This window comes from Elephantulus edwardii, unplaced genomic scaffold (assembly GCF_000299155.1).
Source record: "Elephantulus edwardii isolate Elephantulus edwardi_28Jun2011 unplaced genomic scaffold, EleEdw1.0 scaffold00006, whole genome shotgun sequence".
Taxonomy (NCBI): Eukaryota; Metazoa; Chordata; class Mammalia; order Macroscelidea; family Macroscelididae; genus Elephantulus; species Elephantulus edwardii.
In genome coordinates, this window is record NW_006399756.1 from 7590125 (window position 1) to 7604837 (window position 14713).

The window sequence follows — 14713 nt, forward strand, 5'->3', positions numbered from 1 at the left end:
GAGAACTTTTCATATTGCTTGGATTTTTCTCCCCCTTTTTTATGAGCAGGATTATTTTTTTAATTTAACTGAGAAGTTTCTATTCCTGAAACAGTTTTTTTTCCTGAGTTTCCTTTTTTCCATCTGGTTTGCTTCATATTTTTAAAAAGTAATTTCCATGCCTTTGAAAAGCATCTGTCCTAATTCAATGTCCTCAGGGCAAGGAACCAGCTGAGGGCGACAGCCCAGAGCTGAGGAGGGTGGGGTCTTCCTGTCCCTTCTTTTAGGGCTCTGGGGCCCAACATCAGCCCCCCAGATTTTACTGAGCGTGTTACTCTCTGAAGAAGGGCCAATGGCAGCTGGCCCCATGTTGGGGGTCAGAGCCCGCTTTGTAGGTTTGGCTTTGGGGGCAAAGGTCTCAGCCCCTCTGATGGATGAAGTCAGAACTTGGTGTCTGGCCCCCAGAGCCCAATGGGTCATGGATAAACTCACAGAGGTGAGGGAAAGGCAGGATCCCCCAAACCCCCCTTTCCCTTAGGTCTTTAATCACTGCTGTCCAGTCAGTTACAATGCGTGGTCACCCCTCTTGGGTTTCCAAGGCTGTAAATCTTTATAGGAGATTTACAATGAGTCTCTGTGTGTCTCTCAAGAGACGCCTGGTGGATTTGAACCACTGACCTCATGGTAAGCAACCTAACATGCTACATACACCACCACCTAGTGTTACTATAACAGCAATAACACAAACCAAACAAATATTCTCTCCAAGTCTAGGAGAGTAACAAGTTTCAACTCAACTTGTTGCTATTGTCAGAACTGACTCCTAGCTCCCCCTCCAGTGGGTTTCAGAAGCTGTAAATCACTCAGGAGGGAGACTGTCATCTTTCTCTTGCAGAACAGCTGATGGATTTGAACTGCACACCTCTGGGTTTGGCTGCACCATGCCTTACCCACTAGGCTACCAGAGCTCAGCCCTTTTCACTGGTTAACCTTCCCTGGGGGTTTCCATGTGTCCTGGCATCAATCTTGTCCTGGATCTGAGAGGTCCACCATGTAGGGACCCTGAATCCAAGGAATACGCCCACTCCTGACACATCTTGGTGGCGCTGAGGTCCCCTGTCTCCTGTCTCTCTCCCTACTCCCTGCTCTCTCCCTTTATCTCTGTTGCATAGAAGGGGTTCCAGCCACACCCCAGAAAAGCACCCTTTTCCAACGATTAGGGCTATGGCAGGATTAAAGGAGCTCTGTAGTGTAGCGGGTTCCGTGAAGCCACCAGCTGCCCTGCTGGAGAAAGGCAGACAGTCTCCGCCCTGGAAGGTTTGCAGCCTCAGAAACGTGAGGGAGACCCGCTTCGCTCAGATCCACTAGATGGCAGTGCTGTGAGCTCTACATTTTTGTTTTGTTTTATCCCATCCTGAACCCGTGGCATTGATTGTCCCATGGTCGTGAAAAGAACAAACAATGTGTCTTGGAGGACGAGTATCAGGGGGCTCCTTAGAGGCAAGGATGGTGAAGCCTCTTCGGGCACGTTATGAAGAGGGAGCCCGTCCTTGGAAAAATACTTCACCCTGGGAGAGGCAGCCAAAGGGTCAGAGAAAAAGAGCAAGGAGATGGATTGACCCAGTGACCCGGAGGGCTCCAGCATGGCCGACAATGAGGAGGGCACTGGGCAGGACAAAGCTCCAGGTGCTGTGTGTAGGGGCAGCTGCCAGGCACCCAACAACCAGAAGCCTCTGATCACTGACAATTATCAGATCACAGGTGGTCATGACAGAACTGCCAGGCTGCAACGTTCCATCCAAAGCACCTGGAATCGTGGTCCAGTCAAGCAAACACGCATGCTCAGAGGTGGAGGTGGAGGTGTTAAGGCCCATTTGGGACAGTCAGTAATTACCTAGTAGATGGGTTTACTCAAGTAAAAGACTCGTGAACTGGGCAGCACTGAACCAGAAGAGGGAAGGTGTTCTGCTGATGTCAGTGGCGAGTTGCTGTTTATCCACAAACCCAAAGAGAGGCAAATATGCTTATTTATGATGGACTTTTAAAATTTAAAAAAAATTATTATTATTATTAATTTTAATGAAAATTTACAGAGATTTTTGTATTTCCATTCATTCATTGTTATACTTTTCTCCCTGTCCACTCCCCACTCCCCAGTTCACTCTTTGTAAAGTATAAGAAAAATACTTTCATTGTCATACAATCCCTCTTCCCCAAGTCCCCACTATGCAGCCTTCATTCTGGATTCGTGACCTGACAGTAATACCTAATCATATATCCCTTTTAAACAGGTCTCTCCCTCATCTGTTTCAATGCAATATAGATAATTTATCTATGATGAACTTTTATTGTTCACTGTGAAATACTTTGGATTTGATTGACCGAGGCAAGTGAGCTGGTTTACCAGAAAGCGAGGTTCACAGTCTGGTAAAGACAAGTCCATAGGACACTCAATGCCATTTGAACCCCACAACTCCCTTCTGAAAACTCCCCAGAAGCAAGATGGTGAGACTTCCTGTTACCCACTCTGGGGCTAGAAGGGCCTAGTCTCTGGAGAAGGACATTTTTCTTGGTAAATCAGAGGGTCACTGAAAAAAGGACAAACCTCAGTGATGTGGATTGACGAAGTGGCTTCAAGAGTGAGTTAGAATTCCCCAGCCGTCTCTTGCTTCAACAGTGTTTGGACGGAACAGACCCGGCGACTTCCCCCCTTCCAGCCTCCGGCTACCCTCCAACTTCACCACCAGGCATAACCTCAGGACCATCTCAACCATCTCCTATTTTCGGGACCAGCTCACACCTTTTTTTTTTTTTCTTAGCCCCCAAACCTCGACCAACTATGAGCTTTCAGATGCGTCAAAATTATTCTGCCAAAGCAGAAGCTGGCATCAACCATCTGGCCAACCTGGACCTGCGGGCCTCTTACACCTACCTCTCTCTGGGATTTTATTTTGACCGCGATGATGTGGCCTTGGAAGGCGTGGGGCTCTTCTTCCGCGAGTTGGCGAGTGAGAAGCGCGAGGGTGCCGAGCGGCTCTTGAAGCTGCAAAACCAGCGCGGCGGGCGCGTCCTCTTCCAAGATATCCAGAAGCCATCCCAGGATAAGAGGGGTAAAACCCTGGACGCCATGCAAGCAGCGCTGGCCTTGGAGAAGAACCTAAACCAGGCCCTTCTGCATCTGCACGCTGTGGGTTCCGCCCACACTGACCCCCATCTCTGTGATTTTCTGGAGAACCACTTCCTGGACGAGGAAGTGAAACTGCTGAAGAAGATGGGTGACCATCTGACCAACATTAGAAGACTGGGCGGCCCCCAGGCTAGGCTGGGTGAGTATCTCTTTGAGCGTCTCACCCTCAAGCATGACTAGGGGTCTGTGGAGACCTGCAGGGGGGACCTCTGCACCCCCCTGCCATCAGCAGCAAGCTTCTCTATCCCACCCTGATGTAGAATCTTACCCACCCAGAAGCCCTTCGCCCAAGCCTTGGACCAAATGAAACAATAAAGCTTTTTGCAATGGGTTAGAGCACAGCAGAGATGGTCAGGGTGAGGGAGGGTCAGGCCTCGTTCAGTTACGGCGAGATGGACCTGACTTAATGGCACCTCACAACAACAGTGAATCCTACTCCAGCTACACACCTTTCAGTCCCTTCACCGTCGCCTCGTTTAATCCTCCCATCTTGTCCCCTTTTCACAGATGAGAAAACTGAGGCTTAGAGAAGTGAAATCACCTGCTTCACAAGGAAACCTCAGCTGAGGGGCTGGGGACTCAGTCTCTTTCATTCAACCTTTATATTTATCTGCATACCTGGAACATATTTAAGTATCAATTTTTTTCCTCCTTGCCAACTGAGGAGTGTCAAAGCACCCAGAAAGGTGCACTTTCAATTCCTCCAGAAAGGAGGACAGCTGTAGGAAGGGAAGCAGGAAGTCAGATAGGATCAAGGCATCGGGATCTGTGGGCGCTGTCCCCCTAATTTATGAGTGTTTGTGACACAACCCCCTTTCTGCAAATAGAAGGCTGCAGAACCTCGACTTTTAAAGACATGAGTTGATGCATATGGATGCATGTGCGGCCCAGAAGCCTGTGTTATGTCTGCCGGCTCATTTGTTTGCTCTAGAGCCGCCTGCGTTCAATGTACATCCCAGAATGCCTCCATTGTGGCCAGGTTCTCAGTTACAGGAAAACCAAGAAAATTTAGAATCCCAGGATAGAAAAAAAGCTTCCAACTCAGCAATTTCACTGAAAAAAATTTAAAAATGCCTGGCTTTCTAAAACCGAGATTGTCTCATTACTCATCCAACAAAGCTTCCTAGGCCTCAGCTCTGAGGAGCTGCTGTGTGGAACCTGTGAAGAGCTTTCCTGACAGAGGGAATTCAGCGACCTTCGGCGGGAAGTGGAACCCGGAGCCCTGGCTGGTCTCAGTGATGATGCATTTTCATCTCTGTGATGTGGCTGCTTCATTATCTCCTGCTGGTAAATAGGAGGTTCTCTCTGAGACTTTCAATGCAAGATACTCACCCTCTCTGTCTCCTACAATCCCACTGGCGGGTTCAAACCAATGACCTTTTGGATAGCAGCTGGCCTCTTTAACTGCTATGTCACCAGGGCTCCTTATTCTGGTGTTGTTATCTCTTGGGTTCTCAAGGGAGCCATGGTCATGGGGCAAAGACCATGATTCCTCCCGAGTGCTGGCTTCTACAGAGGGGAGAAGAGAAACAGAAACAGGTGCACACTGAGGGGAGAGCTGTAGTTACACGTCCAGGATTGTTGAGACGCCTGGGGTCAGCGGAAGCTGGAGGAGACAAGGAAGTCATTTTCTTTAGAGCAAACCGATCGACTCTCTGTGGTGGTTTCTAAGACTACAAATATTTACATGGAGCTTCTCATGACTCAAACCATCACATTTTGGGTTACCAGCCCAACACACATTACAGTACTAGAGCTTAGTGTGATGGCGCAACTGAACAATCATCTCCTGAGATTCCATACATCTTATTAGCCTGGTCACACCCACCTCCTCAAGGGTGTCAGGTACCTTATTGGTATTTTTGTTGTTGTTGATCGCCTTTAAGTTGAGCATGACTCATAGCGACTCTATGAACAAAAGGCCTGAAGGCTCTCTACATCTATCGACATTTATCAAAGTTCATAGAGTTTCTGAAAGCATGTTGTTTAGGAAGTGGATGCCACTCCTGCTTCCAAACCTGTCTTAGTACTCATATTATTAGCAAGTGCAAAAGGAGTGGTTGCAATGTGGAGGTGGCTGAATCTGACTTCTACCCACTCCATAAGGGGAACTGTCCCCTCAGTAATGTCCATAGTACTGTACAAATGACCACATAGTCAGACATGCCACCCACACGCTCCTGCCTCTTATTCTATCAGTCATTGGGGTCAATATTTGTTGCAAATAGACTCACAGACTTTACTCAAAGTTGTGAGGTTTATTAGGGAAATAGGTTGGAGAGTAGGGCAGGTAAAGAATACCACAGAATGCAAGTCCAGGTTTAGTCCAGATTAACAAGACAATTCCTCAATTACTGAAAGTCCAGGTTCAATTCAACTGCATAACTTCAAAAAGCCTGGTTTTCTCAATCATCAAGCAAACTTTATCTTAGAGCAGTCATAAGCCAGCTTTTCTTTCAATCATCCAGCAAACAAAACCTTTAGCTGTGGCCTTTATCTCCAGGGTTCGTCTGGTTACACTTTGCCCAGGCTCTGCACCCTCTCTCCATTACCCTTTTCTACAATGTGGAAAGCACTCTCTTATATTTGTCCCACAGCTGTTGTTGATGATTTATAAGACCATGTGTTCACAGTTAAGGTAGCTGGAGATCATGCCCCTCCCCACTGAGAGCTAATGCAGTGGTTAGAAAAGTCAATTTTAAGGGCTCTGACACCACAGCAAGTTAGCTGATCAAATTGCTGGGCCACCAGCACCTTGTTTGTATAGCCCCACATAGTCACTTGGTGGAAGTTAACACCAATTATGATTGTTGTTGTTAGATGCTGTTAAGTGAGTTCCTACGCAACAAAACCACGACATGCTTCATCTTGGGCACCATCACAGTTTCCACTGTACTTAAATTCTTTGTTGCCGCCACTGTGTCAACCCATCTCATTGAAGGCCTGCCTCTTTCACTAACTCTCCACTTTTTTTTAATCATTAAATTTTTTAATTTTAATGAACATTTACAGAGATTTTGGGTTTTCATTCATTCATTGTTGCACTATTTTCTCTACCCTCCTCCCCAGTTCTTTCTTCTTTTTTCCCCCCCTGAAAGTCCATTTCAATTGTCCAGTTGCCACAGTGCTTGTCAAAGCCAGTTCTGATTAATCTCCTTTGTCAGTGTGACCTTTGCCATTCCCTATCACTCCTCCCTGAGAGAGACTTCACCCTGATTCATAAGGAAAAGGGGACGGAGTATTCTCTTAGCTACTTCCTGCTGGAAAGGGACTCTCCACTTTTTAAAGTGTGATATCTTTCTCAGGGACTGGTCTCTCCCGAGACATACATGTCCAAAGCATATAAGAGGAAGTCTAACCATTCTTGTTTCTAAGAGGCACTTTAGCTGCACTTCTGCCAGAAGAAATTTGTTCTTTTGGCAGATCATGATCTATTAAAAAAAATCTTTAGCAATATTGCAATTCAAAGGGATCAGTTCTTCAGTTTTCCTTACTCATTACCCAACCTGCAAGTGCATATTGGAAAGATGATGGTCCAAGTCAGGCACAGTTTAGATTATGACTTGAAAGGTCACAATAAATAATTCACCTCACTTTACTTGTTCTCCAAGAAATATGGACTTCTGTAGGTCAAAACGGTTCAGTGACAGAGAGGACAAATGTGGTGGACGGAAACAGATGCCACAATAACAGGCTTATGTGTGTCAGCGACTGTGGGTGGTTCAGGGTCGGGCAGCCTTTCTCTCTGTAGCACATAGATCTCAAGGAGTCAGAGGCAACACAATGCTGACTAGCAAGATGTTGCTCCACAATCTGTGTGTCAGCTCGTGTTCTGTGTGGCAGGAATTGTTAAGATGCTGGAAGCCATCATCCTGATACTTCAAACACCAACAGGGTCCCTTGTGATGGACATTTTCCAGGAGAGTTTCTAGATGAAGGAAGAGGGAGAATCTCTATCAGGTGGACGGCAAGGAGCCGCAGTGATGGGCTGGAACATGCTGGGGGTCACGAGGATGGCGCAGGGCCGAGTGGAGTTTGTTCTGCTGTACACAAATGACTACGAGTCAGAGGTGACCCGATGGTAGTTACCCATCATCACGGCTCAGGAGAGCAGGTTCAAGGGAGAACAAAGGACACGTTCCCATCCTCCAAGCTAGTCTCAGTGTTATCCTCTCTATATCTGTACTCTGTAGGGATCTGTAATACAATAGCAATCATCTATAAGTAGCAGAAGCTTGGGAAGGGATTTGAGAAGGAAAGATTTTACACACATTTTTGTATTGACACAGAATGAACTAGAATATGCCAACAATCACGAGAATTAGAAGGACTGGACGTTTTAGTTGTTCTTAGGATTGTCATCAGTAGGAGTTGATTTGGCCAATATATCTCATATCTATCTGTCTACTGGGTGATCTATCTATCTATCTATCCATCCATCCATCTATCTATTTGTTGCTCTATCTACTCACTCACCCACTCACTCACTCATCTATCCATCTATAATTCTATCCTGTCGCTCCATCTGTCGCTCTACCCATCTACTTGTCCACCATCCTATCTGCCTATCTGTGTATCTATCATTCTGTCTATCATCCTCTCTCTTTTTATATAGATATATATCGACAGCCAAGAAGAGAGTCATTATAGGCATCCAGACCCTGGGAGACAACGAGACGCCATTGGCACTGGGTTCCAATCAGTGGGATAATTTAAAATGCACTTGGAGCCTGCTCCTGGGAGAGGCCTTTTGGAGATTTCTCAGGCGGTCTGTCTTCAGCTTTCAGACTCACCCCTTGGAAGGCTTTTGGCCTCTGCATCATCATAGTACAGTGCCGGGAGGATCACCTCTCCTTGTCCTTGCACTGGTTGTCTGGGGACTGGGACCTTCAGAAGAGGCAGGTCTGAGAGGAGAGGGAGAGGCTTCTGCCCGGTGCTTTTCTGTCACTGATGTTGCAGTCAGGCCTTCAGCTGAAGAGGTGCTGGCGTTGAAGACCAGCGAGTTTATGTAAGGACACACCTCGCCCAACTCCCCTTGATTCTCAGCAATGTTTTTCACTTAGCCCTTTTGTCTTAGGCAGGAATGAGGAGACTCATTCCATGGTGGACGTGGTGTGCTTCCAAGGCTGACGATTCCACAGGCTCGAACAACTGGCCAAGCTGCCCACGTAGACACGCAGCCAAGGCCTCACACCTGTCCCGCCAGCCCACGCTGTGGTCCGAGGCCGGCACTGGCTTCTGAGAAGGGCCCGGCATCCTAATGTGAGAAAGACGGGCCATCACCTCTCCCCTCTGAAAAAGAATGCTGGAAATGCCGTGAGGATTTGGTCTGCTTTCCAGAGGGCAATGTGGGTCAGAGAGTTCTGCAGCTCTCTGAGGGGCCACCCTGGATTCACCCCGCCCCACATAGGACTTCCCATCCATCGGCAGGGCAGCTCTCTGGAGAGAAGCCAGCAGGAGTGGTTTGCTCAAGGATCGCAGTCATTTCTTAGAAAAGTGGAGTCTTGGAGGTGGTAAAAATAGTTTACATACAAAGCTACTAACCTGAAGGTTGGCTGGCTGAGTCCATCAGAGGTACCTCAAAAGCAAGGCTTGGCCAGCTTCTTCCCCAATGGAGGTGAGCCCCTGAACGCCCGCCGGAGAGCCGTTCTTCTCTGACAGCCGTGAGATGAGCAGACTCCAAGGTAACTGGCTTAGAAGAGCAGCTCAGTTTTCCCCAGATCTGAACGAGGGAAAGCCTGCGTCCCACTCCTGACTTCACTCCCCTTCTGTTACAGGCAAGAAAACAGACCAAACCTCATCTTGAGGAGCCCGATATTGCAATGGGTTCAGTGTTGGGCTGTGAACCAAAGGGCAGGTGGTTTGTGTTCACAAACCATTCACAGGTGGTTTGTCATCTCAGAGAGGCAGCTGCAGCTGTCAGCCTCTGTAAAGATCAACTTGTCACTGTTGACTGGATTTTAACTCAAGGCGACCCTCCTTCAAGTCTCCAAGGCTGTACATAGTAACAGGAGGAGACTGCATCATCTTTTCTCTGTGAAGCAGCTGGTGATTTGAAACACCAACCTTTTGGTTAATAATCCACCATGCATCACACTTGTTCCCCAGGGATTTGAAATCCTATGAGGCATTTCTGTTCTATCTTATAGGGTCACTATGAGTCAGAATTAACACGATGACAGTTGTAGGGTTTTTGTTATATTTTGTTTTGTGGAATCTCATCATTCCACTCGGTACCTCAGAGACTGAAAAGAGTAATTTGAACATCCTGAATGAAGCCAAGGGCCGCCCAAAGAAGGTCCTCTTGCTTCTCAAAAGGTATTCTCTGTGAGACTAGACTTCAGCTTCTCTAGGAGATAATTTCCCAGGAGAGGGTGATGTGTTCTCTAGACAGGAGGCTCTGATGTTACTGTTGCTGCTATTGCCATCACGTCACCACACTAAAAACAGAAAAGAACTAAATACTAGCCATCCATTTGCTTCTGTGTAATGGTAAGTTGTGTCTTGACCCTTCCCTTTCCCTGCTCCACCAGCAACCCCTTTCACTGACTACCCCATTCAACACCTCCCTCCCCCTACCCAGCCCTTGAGAAGATGGCTTAGGTCTCAAGCCTTTTGTGCTTCTGTGATAACTAATATCTCGCACTGCTGCTGGTCGCTTATGCTGTGGCCAGTCTCTCTTGAGTTTAGGAGTTTGTAAGTCCAAATCCCAGGTACTAATATCAGAGAAGGGTTTCTATTCTAGACGGTTCTGAGGAAAAGTTCTTTGTCTTGAGCTTCTGCTCCAGAACTGACTTCTTGTGACTTAGTGGCTGTTCTTTTCCACTTACAGCCCACTGCTGTCACGATACGATATTTTCCCAGGAGAAGGTGATGTGTTCTCCAGATCTGGCATCTAAGTGTTGTTTTCTTGGTACTAGCAGCCAGGAAATAAAAAGACGAATTGTACTGGAAAAATATGTTGTCAGGGAACTCCCCAGAGTACTGAAAAGCAATGATGTCAGTCTGGAGACTAAGGTGCACCTGATCCTGGCCATAGTCTTCACAATTACTTGCTATGCATCAGAAAGCTTGACAATGACTAGGGATAGAAGGAGGATTGATGCCTTTCAGCTGTGGTGCTGGAGAAGAATATTGAATATACCATGGAATGCAAGGAGAACAAACAGGTTTGTCCCAGAAAGGGTGAAACCAAGCTGCTCTTTGGAGGCTCCGTTTGACACACTTTGGGCATGTTGCAAGAAGGGACTAGTCCTTGCAGAGGGACGTCATGCTTGGGAGGGAGGAGGGACAGTGCAAGAGAGGAAGACTCTTGATGAGATGGATTGACTCAGTTACTAGGGTAATGGAGACAGGTGTGTCGGAGACAATTAAGTTGGCTCAGGATAGAGCAGAGTTAAGAGCTGTTGCACATAGGGTCGCTATGAGTCGCATATGACTCCATGGCGTATAACAACAACAACAACAACAAGGCAACTCGGTCTGTTTTGTTGTTGGTATGTGCCATGTGTCGACTATGAATTGTAGCGACTCTATGACCAACGTTGCCCTCTCCGGCTTCATCCTCACAATCTGTGTGCCATGCTCAAGCCCGTGGTTGTTTCACTGTGTCAATCCACATGTGTGTTAGACCCCTGCTATTCCACAGGGTTCCCTCTGCAGTGGTTTATCAGAAGCAGATTACCAGGTGTTTCTTCTATGATACCTCTGGTGGGGGGTGGGAAGGTTTCAAATCGCCAATCTTTCAGTTTAGTATTTGAATGCTTAATTTTCCAGGAACTTGTGAATTCAAATATTTTGTTGTGCTGCATTTGTGAAGATAGTTTAAAGGTAATGTGTAGTGTAGTGAGTCTATTGCTATGACTCTCTGTTGCTTTTCTAGACCTTTGGTTAGCTAGCGGCCGCAATTCTGTCTGGCCTGCAAGCACATTAGCCTGATTCTGCTGCCTCAGCTTGGCCTGATTGGCCCACCTACATCATCAACAGCTGCACGAGCCCCAGATAGAGGGTTACGTAAGAGCAGCACAGCCTCAGTCGCGGGGAGGTGGACCAACATGGGAGAAGCAGTTTGACTTGTCGACTCAGCCCAAGCATGCTGGAGGATGAGAAGTTACTTGGCCTGAGGGATCGTGTACCGAGGACTGAGGTAAGAATAAGATGTGATACACTGCTGATGAAGATGTTGGCTGAGAAACAGTTGTCCTAGCTGGGAAGCACAAAGATACTGGCCTGGTTTGGGAGTGCTACTAGTTTGCTTGGAGGTACTGGACTTGGGACGGACCCTCTGTGAAACCAGAACCAGAGGCCTTCACCCAAGCTTGCTCGAGGGAGTGTATAGTTCTTGTATATCGCTGCCAATCTGTATAGCCTGTTAATATTTTCTGGACTGAGAAAGTATTTGGTTATCAATTATACACTCTCGCATGTTGCTGTTCTAAATTCTAGTCTTTTAACTATGGTTGTTGATTGTATACTGTTTTTTGTTGCTATTCTGAATTTTTGTTGTGTACCGTTGAGTTAGGCTCGACTCATAACTGACCCTCCAGTGGATTTTCAGAGGCAGTAAATTGCATGGAAAGAGACTTCTCACCCTTCTCCGGGGCAGCAGCTGGTGGATTCAAATCATGTGCCTTTGGGTCGGCGGTGCAACTCCTTTCCACCAGGTGACCAGAATTCTTCGGAATTATATTCCAAAATATAGCCTGCTACCTATGGTTGTTGATTGTTATTGATTTTTGCTGAACTATAGCCTGTTGACTTCCTAATTAACACCACAACTACGAACATGGTTCTATGTGATCACTCAAGTCATTTCAGACCTACATACAAGTATGATTAGTAATGGAATTGGTGAAAGTGGGTGCAGAAGTGGAGGAGAGCACGTCTGATCTTGTAGGTATAAGTGTTGTACTGCACATACTGTTTATGGAGACAGTCTTGGATTCAGGAACGTTGCTATGCATTTAGAAATAGGTGCAATACTATTTAACTACATTCACATCTCTGTGGACATAGACCATTTGCATTACTGAAAGTTTTCTATCATTTGCAAAGTTGTCAAGTGGCTCAAAGACATTGAATGGTGCCGCCCAAGCAGAATTAGAACGCAGACTCCCAGCCATCCTGTCTGCTTTCTTTAAAGTCGTTCACACTTTGCTTGACACTTCCACAAAAATCTAAGCACATTTGTGCTTGTGACTGGCAGGCATTTGGGACAGATTCTTGGATTGCTTGTTTTGGCTGCTCGGCTCTGGCTGTGTAATGTTAGGCTGCCAACAGAAAGGCCAGTGCTTAGAAAGAGCTCACCTCGGGAGAAAGACCAGGTGGGCAGATGCTTGCGTAAAGGATACCTGTGCCGTTGAGGAGATTCTGATTCACGGCGAGCCCAGCAGGTGGAGCAGAGCTGGCCCAGGAGGTTCCAGGTGAGCAGATGCTCAGGACAAGAATGCCCACTGTTAAGCTCTGATTCTTAGTGACCCTTCAGGACAGAGCAGAGCTGACCCATGCGGTGTCTATCTTTATGGACGCTGACTGACAGAAACATCTTTCTCCCAACATGCTGTGGGCAGATTCTAACCACAGACCATTTTTTTTAGCAACAGAATGCTTAAGCACTGCACCACCAGGCTCCTCTTCTAGGAGAAACCATTTCTGGGCAGCTCCATGGGGCAGTTCTGCTCTGTCATGGGGCTTCTAGGGGCTGGAATTGACTCAGTGGCACAAACAACACCCATCTCTGTTATGTGACCTGCCCCAGGTGAGTGGAGCAGGTGTCCTTGGTCCCTGGAGCATTGAGCTTGTTCCCAAGTGCCAGGAAGGCAGTGAAGGGTCGGTGATTTCAGAGTGTCAAGGAGCAGCATCTCCGCGGATGCTTAAATGAAAAAGCAAACGGTGTTTATTGAAGGGTCGAGAATGATTAGAACGGGAGAATGTCCATTGTCAGAGTGAGAACGGCCACTTCACTGCATGACAAAAATAATATATGGTTGTGTCACTGGAGCAGGAACTAAAGGTTACAAATTCATAATTGGCTGAAAGACCATCAAGGGAATTAAAGGCAGGAGATCTAGAAGTGAGAATTGGGCAGCCACAGGTCTCTGTGACCCTTGAGTGTGGAGATAGCAGTGGTGAAAGGCTTACGCCAATCAGTGTATAAAAATGGATTTTAATACCCCTTGGCGAAACGTTATCACATCCTGCGTTTGTTTGCCTTTGATGGAGAAGAACCTCTGGGAACAGCTTAGATGCCCTTCATCGGCCAGACCACAAAGAATTTTGTCTGTGAGGGATGTGTCCAAGTTGGCACCACGTCAAAGGCAGCTTTGAGATGGGACAAAAAAAAATCCACTGTGGGTTTCAGGGTCAGGTAGAGACTTTAAAATGAAGTTACAGCCCCACTTTTAGACTGTGCCATACAAATCAAGTGCTTCTGAAGTTAGACTCTAAAACGAAGGGCCTTATGGAGTAACCACACAAGTGTAGCTTATGATTCCTTCCTTTATCCCAACCCACCTCCCCACCCCCAAAATCAAACTCACTGCTACTTAATCAGAGACGACTCACAGCGCCCTCCACAGGTCTTCTGAGGTGTAATAATAATCATAACGGGAAATGACTGTGCATCTTTTGCCTTGAATCAGAGGGTGGATTTGAACCACTGGGTTGTTGTTGTGTACCATTGAGTCAGAACTGACTCATAGCTGACCCTCCAGTGGATTTTCAGAGGCAATAAATCAGACAGGAAGAGTTTGGCCATCTTTCTCCTGTGGAGCAGATGGTGGATTTGAACTATGTTCCTTTGGATTGGCATCACAATTCCTTACCATTAAGCCACTACAGACCACATCAATAGAGCTCCCTAATGCCTTTGCTGGCAGGTTTTGTTTGAAGAGAAATTCAATGCTTTGCCAAATTCTTTATCATAAAGAGAACAGGCAGTCCAGGAAGAAGTTCTAGTCAAGATTCCCCCAGCCCCTGTGTTGTGCCCACCAATGGGAAACTCTGGGTCTAAGTCGTGGTGCCAGGGAGACACATGTCATCTTTTCCCACTTCTCTTTAAATATTCATTGCTGCCTTTGATGCTGGGAATTGAGAGAGGAAAGGCCTTTCTGGGGTGGTGCAAACAGTGAAATGCACTCAAGTCTATCCAAGAGCCTCAGAAGAAAGGCCTGGCAATCTTCTGAAAAGCCAGTCATTGCAAACCTTAGGGAGCTCAGCTCTGCCTCGTGCATATGGGGTCACCAGCGTCAGAACAGACTCACTGGCAACTGCAAACATTGAGTGGTGTGAATGGCAAAGTACTGGAATGTGACCCAGAGGCTGGAGGTTTGAGCCCACCCAGAGGGACCTAGGAAGAAAAAGGCCGGTGATCTACTTCCAAGTAAACAGCCACTACAACCCTGCGGAGTGGTTCTCCTCTGCACACAAGGCTGCCTAAATCAGTATCAAGCAGACAGCAGCAGGTTTATTCTCTGCAGAGGTCGGGAGAATGAAGGAGAGAAGCCTTTCTTAGGGGTTATGGTGAAACCCGCCCCACAGAGCTTAGAT

The 14713-nt window shown here is 47.0% G+C and overlaps 1 protein-coding gene across 1 annotated transcript in view; it reads left to right on the forward strand.

The window, feature by feature from the left end:
* The window catches only part of CPXM2 (carboxypeptidase X (M14 family), member 2), a 197881-nt gene that overhangs the window by 13186 nt on the left and 169982 nt on the right, over nucleotides 1-14713 (forward strand). The window contains exon 5 of the mRNA XM_006880142.1: nucleotides 2799-3166. Coding sequence (XP_006880204.1) covers nucleotides 2799-3166 — 368 coding nt within the window. The remainder of the gene's footprint in view (nucleotides 1-2798; nucleotides 3167-14713) is intronic.